Below are 14,920 nucleotides of genomic sequence, written 5' to 3' on the forward strand. Positions count from 1 at the left end.
CTTTCTTGTTCAAACCATTGTCCATATGGATACTCAGGGGGTGGGAGATCCCAAAGATCATTTCCCAGAGCCTCACAATTTATAATACCTGATGAAGATACTGCATCACCACTTTACAATGTCAAACTCAACATTTTAAAATGTCAAAGCTTGAAAATTTCAGGAGGAGCATGTACAGAAGTGCAGTTGACATCCACTGGCTTTCTTTGTTTTGGAGGTTTTTTCCCTGTTTTTTTTAAAAAAACTTTTTTTAATGTTAAGTGCTTCAAGCAGTACAGAGATTACAACTTCTACAGCAGTTCAGTAGGATGATTTCCAATGGGAGGTTAACAGGCGCGTTAGCTACATTAAGGAGTGACACCAGAAGTGGAGCTCTGAAAGGAAAGCAGACAGCGGGCCAAAAGCAGAGGTCAAGGGCTAAAGGCTTATGGGGTTTGGCATTTTTTTTAAATCTAAAATTCATTATTTTTATTGGAGCCACGTGAACAATTAACTCTGCCTGTAGATAAAGAGTATTCCACTTACAGATATTACAGACACATTCCCAGCCTTCCACATGCCTGAGAGGATTAATGATGGATGCTATCCCAAAGTCCAGAGATAAGGACAATCAAACATGCATCTCCCCTGTGGCTTTAGGAGGGTTGTCTTGAATCACCAAGTCCCTTGTCCTGCTTCTGATGGCAACACACACCATACAACTCCTCTCAAAACTTCAGTAAACTGTATTTTGGGGCAACGCTAGCTTGAAAAAACCACCTTTCTTCTCCCTCTGTTGTGTTAATCTCATTTCTACTCCCTGCAGTTATAAATAGCAATCATATTTCCATGCTGCAATCACACGCTTCATTTCCCAAATCATTCTGAAAGCTCTCCTCTGTATCTGTTCCACTTTGTAATCAGCTTTCCTGAAAATGGATGATCAGAACTGCAGTTTTCCAACTGACATCTCACGAGTGCCTGTGTTGAGATATTAACATTTCCCTAACTAACAGAAATGCCTCTGCTGATACATCCTTGGAGTGCACTGCTATAATCACGCCTGCGTCACGCGAGCATTTCATAGTCAATCTGTATCAACTCCTCAACCAAGATTCTTCTCTTCCTCAGTCATTTGCAACTGACGATTACTCAGCTTACAACTTAATTTTTTGTTATTAGTCCCCAAATGACCCTGCAAGCAGTACTATTGAATTGCATTCCATTGCTACTACTCCAGGCCTCAAGTTCATCTTTCTGTGCAGTTCTTCAATCTTCTTAACTCATAATACCCCAAATTACATCTTATTTGCAAATTTTATCAGCATACTTCTATCATTTCCTTTGCACATTAAACCAGTTTTCAAACAAAAACTGTATGTTTTTATAGCAACATTAACTCAAGCCAAGTATGTATGTACGTGCTATTTCTAACGTCTGTTGTCGTTATTCCTCATTTAGTGACCAAAAGTGTGCTGTGACATTGCTTGTGCAGTCTCCCCTTTGTCACATACTGCTACTGGGAAACTGCAGTTCCCCTAGTCCCGTACCGATTAAAATTCCCCACTCTTAGGGAAACACTTAAAACTGTTTCCCTGTCGTTAATGCTCACTCAGCTCCACTCTGAAGATGGCTTTACCCTGCACAGTACAGTACAGAGAGATGGCATGCAGCTTTCCCAGGGACAAACATGTATTGGGAGTTTTAAGCACCAGATGACAAAACCTGCTTTGGGCAAAGTTAGAGGAAATTATCATTAGAATCATGATAACCCCCATCTTATAGCTTACACTAAAACTCCTAAATTGTTACAGTTTTTACAACTGAACAGAAATGACTAAGGTGGGATTTATTTACAGTTTCTGTAACGTCGACAAGTTTTTCATCTAACAGAGTTACGGTAAAATGTGTGAAACAGCAAATGGGCTGCAGTGAGTAGGCGGGTGAAAGGAAGATGGCAGTTATTCCCATTGCTTCCCCACTTTTTTCTTCTTTGAGGCATAATTTCAGATATATAATTGCTGCTTTTTCCACAGAGGGGCAGAGAAAGAAAAATTCAGACATTCTAAGTTTAATAAGAATGATTTTCCTCACCTTTGTCCAAAAACTTCATGCAGTACTGTAGAACTGGAACTGGCATTCCTGCATTTAGGCACATTTCCTGTCCCTTATGACCATAACTTTAATGTAAATACCCAAATACAATATACAGCAAGCTACACTTTCATGTAAATTTTTCTGATGCTAAATTAGTCCCAAAATTTCAATTTGTATTTCTTTCTCCAATTCTCTGGACCTTGTTGTCCTTATTCTGCCAGACTCTGTTCATTTGAGACAAGTTATTGAATGCTGAAGAATTAAAGAATGCCAAAGAAGGGCTATGAAGGATCTAAAACATAAGAGACAGAGTGACACATGGCTCGAAACTGAAAGGGGGAGGTTAAAAATATATCCTGAGCAATGGAAAGTCAAAAAAGTTGGTTAAAAGCAAGACAAAGTAGAACATCTGGGTAAGAAATTCTGTTCATGTGTTATTTACAGTTGTTAAGCACAAAAATATTACCCCACACTCAGAAAATTTCTTAGCCATAGAATGCCAGAGTTTGGGAGAGAGCAGGAACTTCAGAATTTGTGCAATTCTCACTCTCCTCCCTGGGGATACCCTGTTGGCTACTGCCAGAGGCAGAACAAAACTACACAAATCTGGATTCTCCACCTCCAACAGGATCCAGACAAACTAAAAAAGGTTTGGAGAAGGATGACAACGATAAACCAAAGCATGGAGTAGATAACAGCTAAATTTACTAGAAAACTCTTCATAAATAAGCAGAGATGTCTGCGGGAGAGGTTTGAAAGAGGGATGCAATGACATGAGCAGAGAAGGGAAAATAAGGACAGTTTTCATTCACTCTGAATAAATATATTCAGCATATATTCTCACTGGGAAAGAAACAAACCTACTATACAAATAAAAACCTACTACACAAACCGTAAATTTACTCACTACCCTGAGGTCCCACTTTATCTTTTTGCAGATATTCACCAACATTAGTAAACATTTGCTGTCTGCAGGACTGTCAATTTTTAAATAGAATTTACTGAAATCTTCTTCAAATAAATTATAAGCACTAACTCAGATTGTAAATTTTTCAGAAGAGCATTTCACATCCAGGTGTAGGACGAGAGAGACTCTGAGCATTGTTGTAGTATGAATGAGAAGAACTGAATACTACAAAAAGCAAAACTAAAACCTCCCTGTCTGTACCTCCAGGAATCTCAAGAGGTCTCTTCCCACCTAAATGATTCTGTGCTTCTGCAAAATGGAGACTATGTCTGCACTTGCACTAAGGTTGCTGTTGTCACCTCTTACCTTTGAGAGCAGAATCATCACCCCCAAGATTTATAGTGTTTAATCCTGCCTTTTTTACACATCTGACACTTCTCCTTCCATTTGCAGGGTGTTGTAAGCTGCAGCAAATTTTGTTAGAAAATTGTTCCCAAATGTCCAAGCCCGCATCGCCATCCTTTGTGGTTAGCAGCTGTGATCTCTCATCTCCATTTGCATTTCTACTACTCGATCTTCCCTGCTCGTTTCTTCGACATTTGACATCCTCATTAGTCACATCGGAAAAGTTTTTCATGATGCCATCTGACTGCGTTTGAAATCTCAAGTCTGAGCAATGTTCTGTAGCAAGCCAGGGAGGCTTCTGCTTACTGGAAGTATCTTGATTATTCTCTGTTATTTGGGAAGATGACTGTAACCAAGAAGGAATTGCACCTGTAGAATTAGACAATTTTCTTCCTGTTAGTTTTTCCATTTGCTCGCTCAACGTGAGTGCACCACCAGATTGAACGTGCTCCGTAGCTGCTTGTACTGTTGCATTCTCTTTGGCATCTTTTATACAAACTTGAGATGGTAACACTTTTAGATCATCCTCCAACTCTGACAATTTTTTCTTTGTAAAGCTGACTGAGTTCATCTTATGTTCAAGAAGATTTTCTTCTGGCAGAGATCTCCAGTTTAGTGAAGTACTGTTTGACTGTAAGCACTTAAAATGTTGGTCTGCTTTCTTTTCCGTGACTGCAGGTGCATTTACTTCTTTACTTTCATTTGAAGAACGTGTAGCGGTATCTTGCTTGTGATCTGTAAGGTCAATTGTAGTGCTCTGGTCAGTGAGGAGATCTCCAGAGGCTCTCTCTAGTTCACCATCAAATACAAGGTTCTCATCCACATATAACTTCACGTTCTTTGCTCCAACATCAAGGTCCTATAAAAATAAAAGCATGCAGGTTTCAATTATGCTGTTCAAGCATTAGATATCACTGTTCTGGAACTCTGACATTTAATCAATAAACAGATGTAAACAATTAAAACCCCGTATCAGTATCATGCTTTTGACCACTTTTTAATCAAAAGCTCAAACAACTGAAAAATACTGTGGAGTTTTTAAGATTTTATTTAATAGGACTAAAAACTGTGCTAGACGCTACTGCGAACCATTTCAGTTGACAAGGCTTAAAATTTAGAAAAGATTGAGCAAAGAAGCCTAGATTAAGTATAATTATATTTGATCAGGATATAAATTCCAGAGGTATGTTTTGCTTCAGCATCTTTAAGATTCACCACTTTCATGCCATGTTCCACAGCAAACATCCACCCAGATCAAAGCCACTTGAGTTAAAGACAGTGACAAAGAGTTATAGAAAAACAGGACTGGAAAGGACATAAAAAACCCATCATCAAGTCCATTTCTTTCCACTGAAGAAAGCTAAATAACCCATACTATTGTGAAGAAATCTGGTTTTAACAGTTTTCAAATAATCTGCCTTGATAGCCTATTCCAACACTTAACTAGCTTTTATCTCAGACACAACTCTGCCGCTCACAACGTTATCTCTAAGTTCTCATTTTCTGTGGCACCCACTAAAACCTCATTTTTTCATTCCATTGAAGCTGGAACTAATGCTCTTTCTATTCTCCTTATCATTTCCATCTAACCTTTTCTCCCTCTTGACAAAAATACTGGTATCTTCAAAGAAAATATAGAAGATGAGACAAAATCCGCCTCCTTGCTGTCCTCTGCATAAAGTGTCCATCATGTGGAGTCTTTAAAGACTCTCTGTTCTTTCCTTATTTTCATGGAAACGGAGAAGTTTTTCGTGAAAAGTGAGAAGTTTCCGTTTCATCCCTCTTGCTCATCTCCTGGATGTCAGTTCTCCTGGAATACTGATTTAAATTTTCCTCTGCTCCCAGCCTAAACCAGTTACTCCTTCACCTTCAAGCACAAGTGTCTCCAGTTCTTCACTACTGCATGTGCTCTTTACAGCTTACAAGTCTTTAGAGCTTCCTTTCTACTGCTTTCCAAATAATAGCATGTATAAGGCAAAAAATGTAATATGGACCTAGAGAGCAGGAAAACCAGAAGGTGCAGGCATAACAAGAAAGCTGCAGTTGAGGGAGGGGAGTAGGTGTAGGAATGCAAGACACATTCCTGATAGAAAAAGATAACCTTCACTAACTTCTCAGAGAACAGCTGTAAACCCAGTTTAATTGGCCATTATGTCATGGCTGCCTGTTACTCCTAGAGTATCATAAAGCACTATATGTCTGTACTGATGCATTTGGCCATAAAATGTGATATTTTTTCCCCCTTGAACAAGGACACTGCTAGATTAACATAATTGGGGATCAAAACACTTTCATAATTATATATATTAGAACTAACTAGATGGCTTTGCCTGAAATTATGATGGGGATGAGAAAGACTATCAGGATGCTCAAGTAACAGTATTTTTTGAATCTCTGTATGTCTGGACTGTTAATGTCCTCCTTAAATGCTAGAGATATTGGATATTCACAGTTGTATTTGGGATAACTGCAACATTTCTACATGACATCCTAGCTTCCACTGCTATTAGGAATACTCAAACCTTAGTTCTGTATTTTTACCTAGAAACAGATATAAACTGCATGGAACCACAGAAATATAAAAGTGTATGTTTCGAAAAGTATTTGTCAGTTGCATCTTTTAAAATTAAAATCAGCAACCTCTTAAGGACAGTACGTTTTGAAATGAATCCCACCAGTACTGGAGGAGGACACGTAGACAGAGAAAACATCACAAAATGAGATGGTGGAGATTATTCTCCCTGAAAGAGGGACAGTCAAGCACAGAAAAGGGTCAGTCACTTCAAAATTACTATTCCACTCAGTGTGAAATGACTTCCCATTCTCTGATGTTTTGGAATGTCTGGGACAGGCATTGTAGGAAGCAAAAGAGGTGCCCGGACTGCGTCAAGATGAACCAGCCAAAGGTACAGACATTTCTAGGACAATAACGACAGCTGAACATGGGCAGGCATTAATCATAAAATCCCAGGCTGGAAGGGACCTCAGGGATCATCTGATCCAACATTTCTTGGCAAAAGCACGGTCTAGACAAGATGGCCCAGCACCCTGTCCAGCTGAATCTTAAAACTCTCCAACGTTGGGGAATCCTCCGCTTCCCTGAGGAGATTCTTCCACTAGCTGATTGTTCACATTGTGAAAAATTTTCATCTTCTGTCCAATCAGAATCTCCCCAGGAGTCACTTGTACCCATTACCCCTTGTCTTTTCCATGTGACTCCTTATAAAAAGGGAGTCTCCATCTTCCTTGTACCCACCCTTTAAATACTGGAACATGGTGATCAGGTCTCCCCTAAACCTCCTTTTCTCAAGGCTGAACAGACTCAGTTCTCTCAGCCTTTCCTCACAGGGTTTCCCAGTCCCTTGATCATCTTTGTGGCCCTTCTCTGGACCCTCTCCAGCCTGGCCCTCACCAACCCACCCCGGGCTGATGCAACCCAGCAGCCCGTTGGCTTTCTTTGCCACTGCAGCACCCTCTTCACTCATGTTGAGCCTGTTGTCAACCGTGACCCCCAGGTCCCTTTCCACAGAGCTGCTCCCCAGCAGGTAGATCCCAGCCTGTGCTGCACTCCTGGATGATGTTTTCCCAGGTGCAAGACCTTACACTTGCCCTTGTTGAACTTCATAAAGTTCTTGTCAGCCCACTCTTCCAGCCCAGCCAGCTCTTCCTGCAGGGTGGCTCTCCCTTCTGAAGTGTCCCCTTCCCCAGCCAGTTTGGTAATGTCCGCAAACTTCATCAGGCTACACTTGATCCCATCACCCAGATCACTTATGAATATATTAAGTGGCATTGGGCCCAATATCGATCCCTGGGGGACCCCACTTGTGACAGGTTGCCAGTTTGAAAAGGAGTTACATCCCACCACCCTCTGGGTCCCCACCCACTGCACAAATCGCTTGTCTAGACCATAACGCATCAGTTTTTCTAGGAGGAGGCTGTGGGGAAATGTATCAAAAGCCTTGGAGAAATCTGGGTAGACAATGTCCAACCCTCACCCCACATCAACCGAGCAGGTTACTCTGTTGCAGAAGGCAATCAGGTTTGTCAAGCAGGACTTGCCCTGGGTGAATCCGTGATGGCTTTTCCTAACCACATGCTTTATTGGACTTGTGACAGGTCCCAGGAGGATTTGTTCCATAACTTTCTCAGGGATTGGAGTAAGACCGATGGGCCTATAATTTCCTGGATTCTCCTTTAAGCCCTTCTTGTAGATGGGGTAACATTAGCCTTCTTCCAGTCTTCTGGGATGTCCCCCTATCTCCACAACTTCTCCAAGATTATGGAGAGCATCCTCACAACAACATCAGCCAGCGCTCCTAACACCCTCGGGTGGACAACCTCAGGGCCCATTGATTGTAGGGGTCAAGCTCCTGTAGTAACAGCTGATAGTTCAGAAGAACCATCTATTCATGAAGAATCAGTAGAAGAGCTAATGAAAATCTCTTGCACCAAAATTCTAAGCAGACTGAGGCTTAGGGAGGAAAACTATGATCTGATCTCAGGGACTCCAAGAACAAACACATGCAGACACAAGACTAAGAACTGCTCTTTTTTATTCCCTCCCACCCCTCTTCTGAGCTTCCAGTTGCTTAGTGATCGGATGTGGTGGGAAAGACTGACAGAAATGTTAGCTTCCCTAGTACCACTGCTGAAATCTCCTCAAGCATGAGGAGGTTGGAGAAATTCCTTCCTCCTGTGTAATTCCATCAGGAAGCCACCCTATAAACAAATACTCAATACTTCATCCAAAGCAGGTCTTTCAGGAAAAAGAAGAGTAATTAGAATGGCACAATGTCCAAGAACAAGCAAGTAGGTATGATCAGTGTCAAAGAGAAAAAATTGAAAGATTTTGTGCAAATAATTCTGCAGTTTCTCTCGATGTTCCTTCCCAGCTTGCATCTTCAGCCCTCAAAGAGTGCCTGCTGGGATAGTGCTTTCCCGCGAAGCAACAACGATAGTATTTCTGGTCATTTCAGTGATATTTGTGCACAGAAGACAAAGCTTAAAACCAGAAGCACTTTTCTGCAAACCTGGACAGAGGACTTGAAGTTATCTCTGCCCGACTTCTTGCAGAAGTGTGAAAAAGAAGGAGCAATAGAAAAGAAGTCAAGAACTAGAAGGAAAAAGTTCTTCTATAAACCCAATTCATCTGGAACAAAGCTGCTACATCCTTAAAAGCAGTGCACCCCAGTGGGAGGTCCAGCACTGAAAAAAATCTCCAACTCAAAAAGAGAATGGACATGAACATACACACGGGGGAACAATGCATATAGGGAATTGCTTGAAGAAGAAAATGATCCAACTGGAGAGCAACTAAGACCTTCAGGCACTGAAGTACTGACTGCATTCACATATTTGTGAAGACAGACAACAGACATTACACTAGATCCTATGAAAAGAGTTTAAATAGCATCAAGAAAGAATGCCGTTTCAAGGCTGTAGCAAGTATTTACAAAATGTCTGAATATTTCAGACATTTGAAAAGAACTGGCTGCCTTTACTTACATTTGATCTCTTCTTACAGACTAAAAATAACCTTCTTTTTCACAGACCTCATTTGAAGTAAATAAAAGCAAGATGAAGCATTCTCTGAGACCTTCCTTGTAATTCAATGAATCAAGGAATCTATGACAATGATGTAATCTGACTTTTACAGCTTCCTTCAGACATATTTTTTCTACTGCCAGACTCAGGCTCTAAAACTCAAACATACAAAAGTACTGGCCTATTTTTTGAAGAAGTACTTGGGGACCTCTCACTTGTTTTTGATGGAGAGAAGGAGGTTTAAATGATTACCAAAAAACCACACAGAAATCTGCCTCTGGATTTACATTAGCAGGAAGAAAAATGTTAGCTAACTGTATTTTGGGGTTTTATACCTCTCAGACAAATCTTCCTCATAAAACCCCATAGAATTAGGCAGAACTGCTTTGTATTATTCTTTCATCTTAAGGATAATGAGACATTTTTTTAGTCAGTGAAGACTGATGCACTGCCACCAAAATCCATGGGATTATACTCCAAACAGATTTTACAGTTTGCCTCATAGAGGTTTATTAAAAAACAGTGCCTTGAAACACAGAAATACATTTATGTGTACTTCCTGCATTAAATTCAATAGGTTTGGTAACAAATCGTGTTATTACCTCCAAAACCAGCAGTTCCTCTTGCACTCTCTAATGATGATGGAACATTCTGTAGCCCACATTTTAATAGAAAAAGCTATTAAAATTCCAGAAAATAAATATACATCATGTTATAGTAAATTTGTTTAAGCTGTCCTTTCCATGGCCATTTCTATACGTATAAATTACCATATCTGCTTATATAAGAACATGGATGAGAGCAAAACCAGAGGGATAAAGCCTCTTATTTATAATCCAGGACAGCAAATCCCCTTTGATCCAGTACCTGGGATTTTTTTCTTAACATTGCAGTGTACAAACAAGAATAATTTTCATGGCGACATTCAAACACAAACAAGAGACCATCTGCCATGAGATGTCTCTCTTGTAACACAAGATTACTTGCTTTATTATGAACACACAGTTAGTATACTTTTTAATTAAAGTGACAAAACTGAAATCGAGCAACAGCCTGCCTATTTATACTTATATACATGAGAAAATACATATTTAAACATGTATTTATTTATACTGTGATAAAACAACTGAAAGTCCTGAATATTAAGATGCACTTACCTTTGTATCTTTATTTCTCACCACAGTAAAGGATTAAGTGACAGAAAATGCAAGCCTTTTATTAGGTCTTTAGAGATTTTTAATAGCTTTGAAAGAAAATGCTCATTGTGACTATGAAAATGTTAACACTTACATTGCTGCCACTTACCATTAAGAGAAAAGCAAATTTCACAGTAGACAAGGACCCCTCCTAGCTCCCTATTTTACTAGAGAAAATGGTATCTACTTTTATTTCCTACTTTTGGAAACAAGATCAAACTGAGTTTCCCTAGGCAAGGCAGAGCATGCAGACAGAGGAGTTGAGAAAAGACTACTTACACTGGGAATTGTTGTGTTGTAATTCCAAATCTTGATCTTGGATATACCAAAGTCACGTGACCGGGTGGGATTGCGGATAACGAAGTAAAGTTGGATGGGCGGATGGAAAGGGCACGTCCAAAGGAAGCTTTCCTTCGTGATCTAAAACCACACAGGAGCAGACTGTCACTAATACCCTTTCTCCTAAAGCAGGATATTTTAATTAACTCATCACCCCACAGAAAAATATATCTCAATTAGAAACACAGGCATTTAACAAAATCTACTATATTAGGAGCAAAACCTTAACCTCATTTCCAACCAGGAAATCCGACTCTCCTGCCTGTAAGACGGCTCACAACCACCTGACAATTAGATAAAGGTCAGCTGCTTGCTGTCCCAGTAAGACATCTGCATGCTCACAAATGACAGGCAGTCTGCCATGCTTTGTAACTGCAGGGTCAGAGCAAGCCCAGTTTATTTTAATCAAATTAATCAGCTTTGCAGGCACTAGAGGGGATCACTGAGCACAGTGGACACTGTATAATCATTTCATGATTTTTTGAAGTGCTTACACTTCAAAGGAAGGCTCAAGCACTGGGCAGAGGAATGATGTGGGTCTGAGGGTTCATCACTGAAGAAACACCTTTGTTAGACATTTCTAGAATTAGTTACCTGTCTTTGTTACTCTGAGGTTTAAAAGACCTATATATGCATGTAAGAATCAAAAAGGTTTACAAAAAACAATTGCAATGAAATGACTAATCTATGTCTTATTAAGCATTATATCCCATCAGGCACTATTTCCTTAGCTGAGAGCACCTGATGTTCTGCCAGGCGTTTTCTTCTTTTACAGCATATCACACAGTACAAGGGAGGAGGCAATTTAATTGTTCCTCTTGAAAGTCTGCAAGGGTAATAAATAAACTAATAAAAAAATAAAATCCCTGATCTTCAGTAAGAGTATGTCTAGTCTCAAAGACTAACATACATCGAAATGATCAGAGATGGAAGTGTTTTAACCATGGTAAAGTGAGCTTTCCCCAGAGTGAGTTTTTATGTTGTTTTCATTGTGTTGAAAATATTAGTTGCTTGCAGATTCATTAATTTAAGTTTTTTTTTTCTAATGCACCCGAAAGCTTTGCTGTATGATCTGAAATGTACAAAACCTGGAAATGCTGCTTTGACTTCTGAAGGAGTCTGCAGTTCAGTTATCACATACCCACACTCTAAGACCACATTCCCTGTCCAGATTGCATCTCCTCTCACACAACACCTCTCCAGCTTCAGGAGAGATTACAGTGTCACAAATCAAAGAAATATATTAATCAATGAAATATTAAACCTCATTACTTAAGAATAATGAGACATATAAATACATGAGAAATGCTGAGAATAACAGGTTTATAATGGATTAATGAATATATTACTACATAATTTATAATTATCTAGAAAGTCTAAGAGTCACTACAGCTACTACTACCGAGTGCCATCTGCCAGAGAGCATGGCCTATAAAGGAGAATGGGTATTTATGACACTCAAAATATAATTTTCAGGAGACAGTAAGAAAGATGTTTCAAGTAAACATATTTGTCTGGAAATAATACTCCATATTGAGTTTCGACTAAATTTCAAAATACTGCATATTTGCCTTCTTTCTGTTCTCATTCATCCTGCAAGCAGAAAAGTACCCCAGCATGAAATATTAATTTTTACTAGAAAATATCATTATTTTATTTCACTAGAAAATAATATTATATTTTACTAGAAAATAATATTATATTCATACTAATTTTTTTACTCGAACCCTAGCTCTGAAGGCCCATGGAGACAAAGGACACACAGTGAATGTGCAGCACAACTGAAATTATGTGTCTGAAGGACTATGGACATTTGCTAATCTTTTCAGTAGCATCAGAATTTCATACCAGTCACTGTCTCTTGTCCATTGCCTTCAGGATGTAAGCACCTCGTGTCTCCTCATCTTACTATCTCACAGAACAGCCATGAAACACTTTTACCATGCCACACATTTTTCTTAATCTCTTGTTCAAATCTATCTACCTACATATTCTTATTCTTCCATGATTATTCCCTAGGTAAAAGGATAAGACAGAGGCAGGAGAAAATAAGTATGTTTCCTTCTTAAGTTTACTTATATTAAACATCTGGAAGAAATGAGCAGTGAGGCAGCTAGACCTGCAGATCACAAGAATTACTGAAGTTTATCAGCAGACATAGTGTAAAAATGTGAAATCCCCTGTCCTTAAAGTTTTGTGATCTCATTCTACAGACACTATGATTACATTACAATACTCTAAAAACCGAGTGTGTTCTTTCATCCAAGACAATACCACAGAGTTAATACATAAGGAGAGAGAGTTAAAGCTGCCTCCTTCCAGTTGCTCAGTTAAGTCAGGCAAATTAATCCAATTCTGTTCTAAACCAAAATTATAACTGAATACCAACATCTTGGACAGAAAAGCTGGATTTGTTAATAATAAGCAATATTTGTATTTTTTTAAATTATCAGATTGTTGTTATGCAAGTCAGGTTCAAAATGCAATCATGTTTCTAAACAAAAAACCCAGTGATAGAATATCAAAGTAATATAACGAGAAATGTTCACATCCAGGACGAAGCTATCTTACATTTAAATTCTTATTGACCAAGCAGCACAAATCCCCTGGGTTGTCAGCATTTCGAATGTCCACATCATGAGGAGACACAAAGATCTTTTCGTTGTATAAATCAAAGAATTCCACCTCGCTCAGGCCCACGTTTACTGGATTTCCCCAGTTAGAAAGAAGTTCCATAGTTACATAAATGGCATCACGTACTTCCATATTGGTTGTCATCTGGAGCAAAATGAAATATGGCATAAACATAAGTGACAAAACAATAAAATGTGGACAAAATAAAGGCTGCTAAGACTACAATATTGATGAGCCAAAAGCAAAACGCTTGCAAACTCAAGGCTCTGTGGATGACATTCAATCATTTGGGGTTCCACCAATTCTGCCCCATATCAACTAATAAATCTACAGCAAGGTAAGAGAAGAAAACTTATCATCCTCCTACAAAGCCTAAGGAGAAAACAGTGCTCTCTTCTTTGTCTGAGTCCTTTGTCATTCTGATAAACAAGGGAATGGTAATAAATTCTCTTCTCTTACCCTGCCATAGGTTTATCAGTTGATGCGGGGCAGAAGCAGTGGCATACAGTTCATTCAATGTATTTTTATTTCAGAAATAGTGAGAAGCATCAGTTATGGTGCATATAAACACAAACCTTCTCTCTCAACATGGAATCTATTTCCAATTTGTCGTCAGACAGGAATATGTCATTATCACAGGCAGAATGGCTCTCAGGCTCGGGAAGGACTTTCAGAAGTTTCTTCTCTTGTCTGGAACATACATATTCATTTATGTGTCACTTCCTCATAATTCTTGTATTTTTAAGAAACGGTTTAGTTGGTATGAAGCTGAAGAGACGATGGGATGAACCCACACACCCTACAGAAGAATCCCATGTACCCCCACAGTGAATGACAACTGTTGCAGCATCCCACCCTAGACACACAGAGTTGGGTTAAAAGACTGGGCTCCAGTTCTCAGCTGGTTCTGAGGCAGTCTGGGAAAGTAATACATGGGTGACACAAAGACAAACAGAGGGAGATGTCGGCAGTTCCTGGAACCACAGAGACTGGCCCAAGGCTGAAACCTTCTCCCTTATTTACTACTACTTGCATGATGTCTCAGGTATCTAGAGATTATCAGGTGTAGTGGTACTACACTACACCTGGTGGTATATGGAGTAAAACCTCTTCAAAAAAGGTAGCTAGCCTTGAAGGAGATATATAGATATACCTGCTTCCAAAAGGACAAATTCTCTCAACAGCTTTTGTGACTGCAGTCCTTGTCTTCCTTTTTTCTGGAGGTTCAGCCATTGCAGAAACAACAGATGAAACAGAAAATTTCTTCTAAGTGAAAAAAAAAGATTAACATGTTTCATTCACATTGTTCTCAACACACCAATGAGTATCAATCTACATCTTTGGAATAAATAAGCAGAGCCCAGCTCTGGTTTTAGGTAACCTTCACTAATCTGTAACTCTATACTAAGTTAAAGCACATTTAACAGAATTGATCTTGATTTGCAGTGAAATATGTGAGCTTGGAGCTTGATCTCATATGGAAGAAAAGTAATGTAAAAGCATTCTCTGATGACTATTTAAAAACATATATATATATGTCTGAAATCTCACTTGTATACATTTGGTAGCACTCAGAGCTGGCCAAAGCTTTTGCACAGGTCTGCCTAGACTTCCTCCTTCTCCAAAAAAGGATCATACAGCCTTTTAAACCCCAAAAAGCTCAGTTTTATTAGAATAAAAATCTTGATTTATTTTTTCAAATATCAAACTATCAGTAGTCACAATCTAAGAGAAAACAGAGGAAAAGTCCTGCAGTTCTTCCAGTACTACGGGCTCTTTCTCTACCTGTACCCCACTTTGTAAGTATATCCTGCTCCCT

The 14,920-nt window shown here is 39.2% G+C and overlaps 1 protein-coding gene across 2 annotated transcripts in view; it reads right to left on the reverse strand.

The window, feature by feature from the left end:
- The window catches only part of KATNIP (katanin interacting protein), a 62,481-nt gene that overhangs the window by 31,059 nt on the left and 16,502 nt on the right, over window positions 1-14,920 (reverse strand). For both annotated transcript variants that reach the window (XM_074919107.1, XM_074919108.1), the window contains exons 9-13: window positions 14,255-14,367; window positions 13,677-13,791; window positions 13,039-13,245; window positions 10,408-10,548; window positions 3,350-4,247 (exon numbers count right to left, since the gene is read on the reverse strand). In XM_074919107.1, the coding sequence (XP_074775208.1) occupies window positions 3,350-4,247; window positions 10,408-10,548; window positions 13,039-13,245; window positions 13,677-13,791; window positions 14,255-14,367 (1,474 nt within the window). The remainder of the gene's footprint in view (window positions 1-3,349; window positions 4,248-10,407; window positions 10,549-13,038; window positions 13,246-13,676; window positions 13,792-14,254; window positions 14,368-14,920) is intronic.

This window comes from Athene noctua, chromosome 15, assembly GCF_965140245.1.
Source record: "Athene noctua chromosome 15, bAthNoc1.hap1.1, whole genome shotgun sequence".
Taxonomy (NCBI): domain Eukaryota; kingdom Metazoa; phylum Chordata; class Aves; order Strigiformes; family Strigidae; genus Athene; species Athene noctua.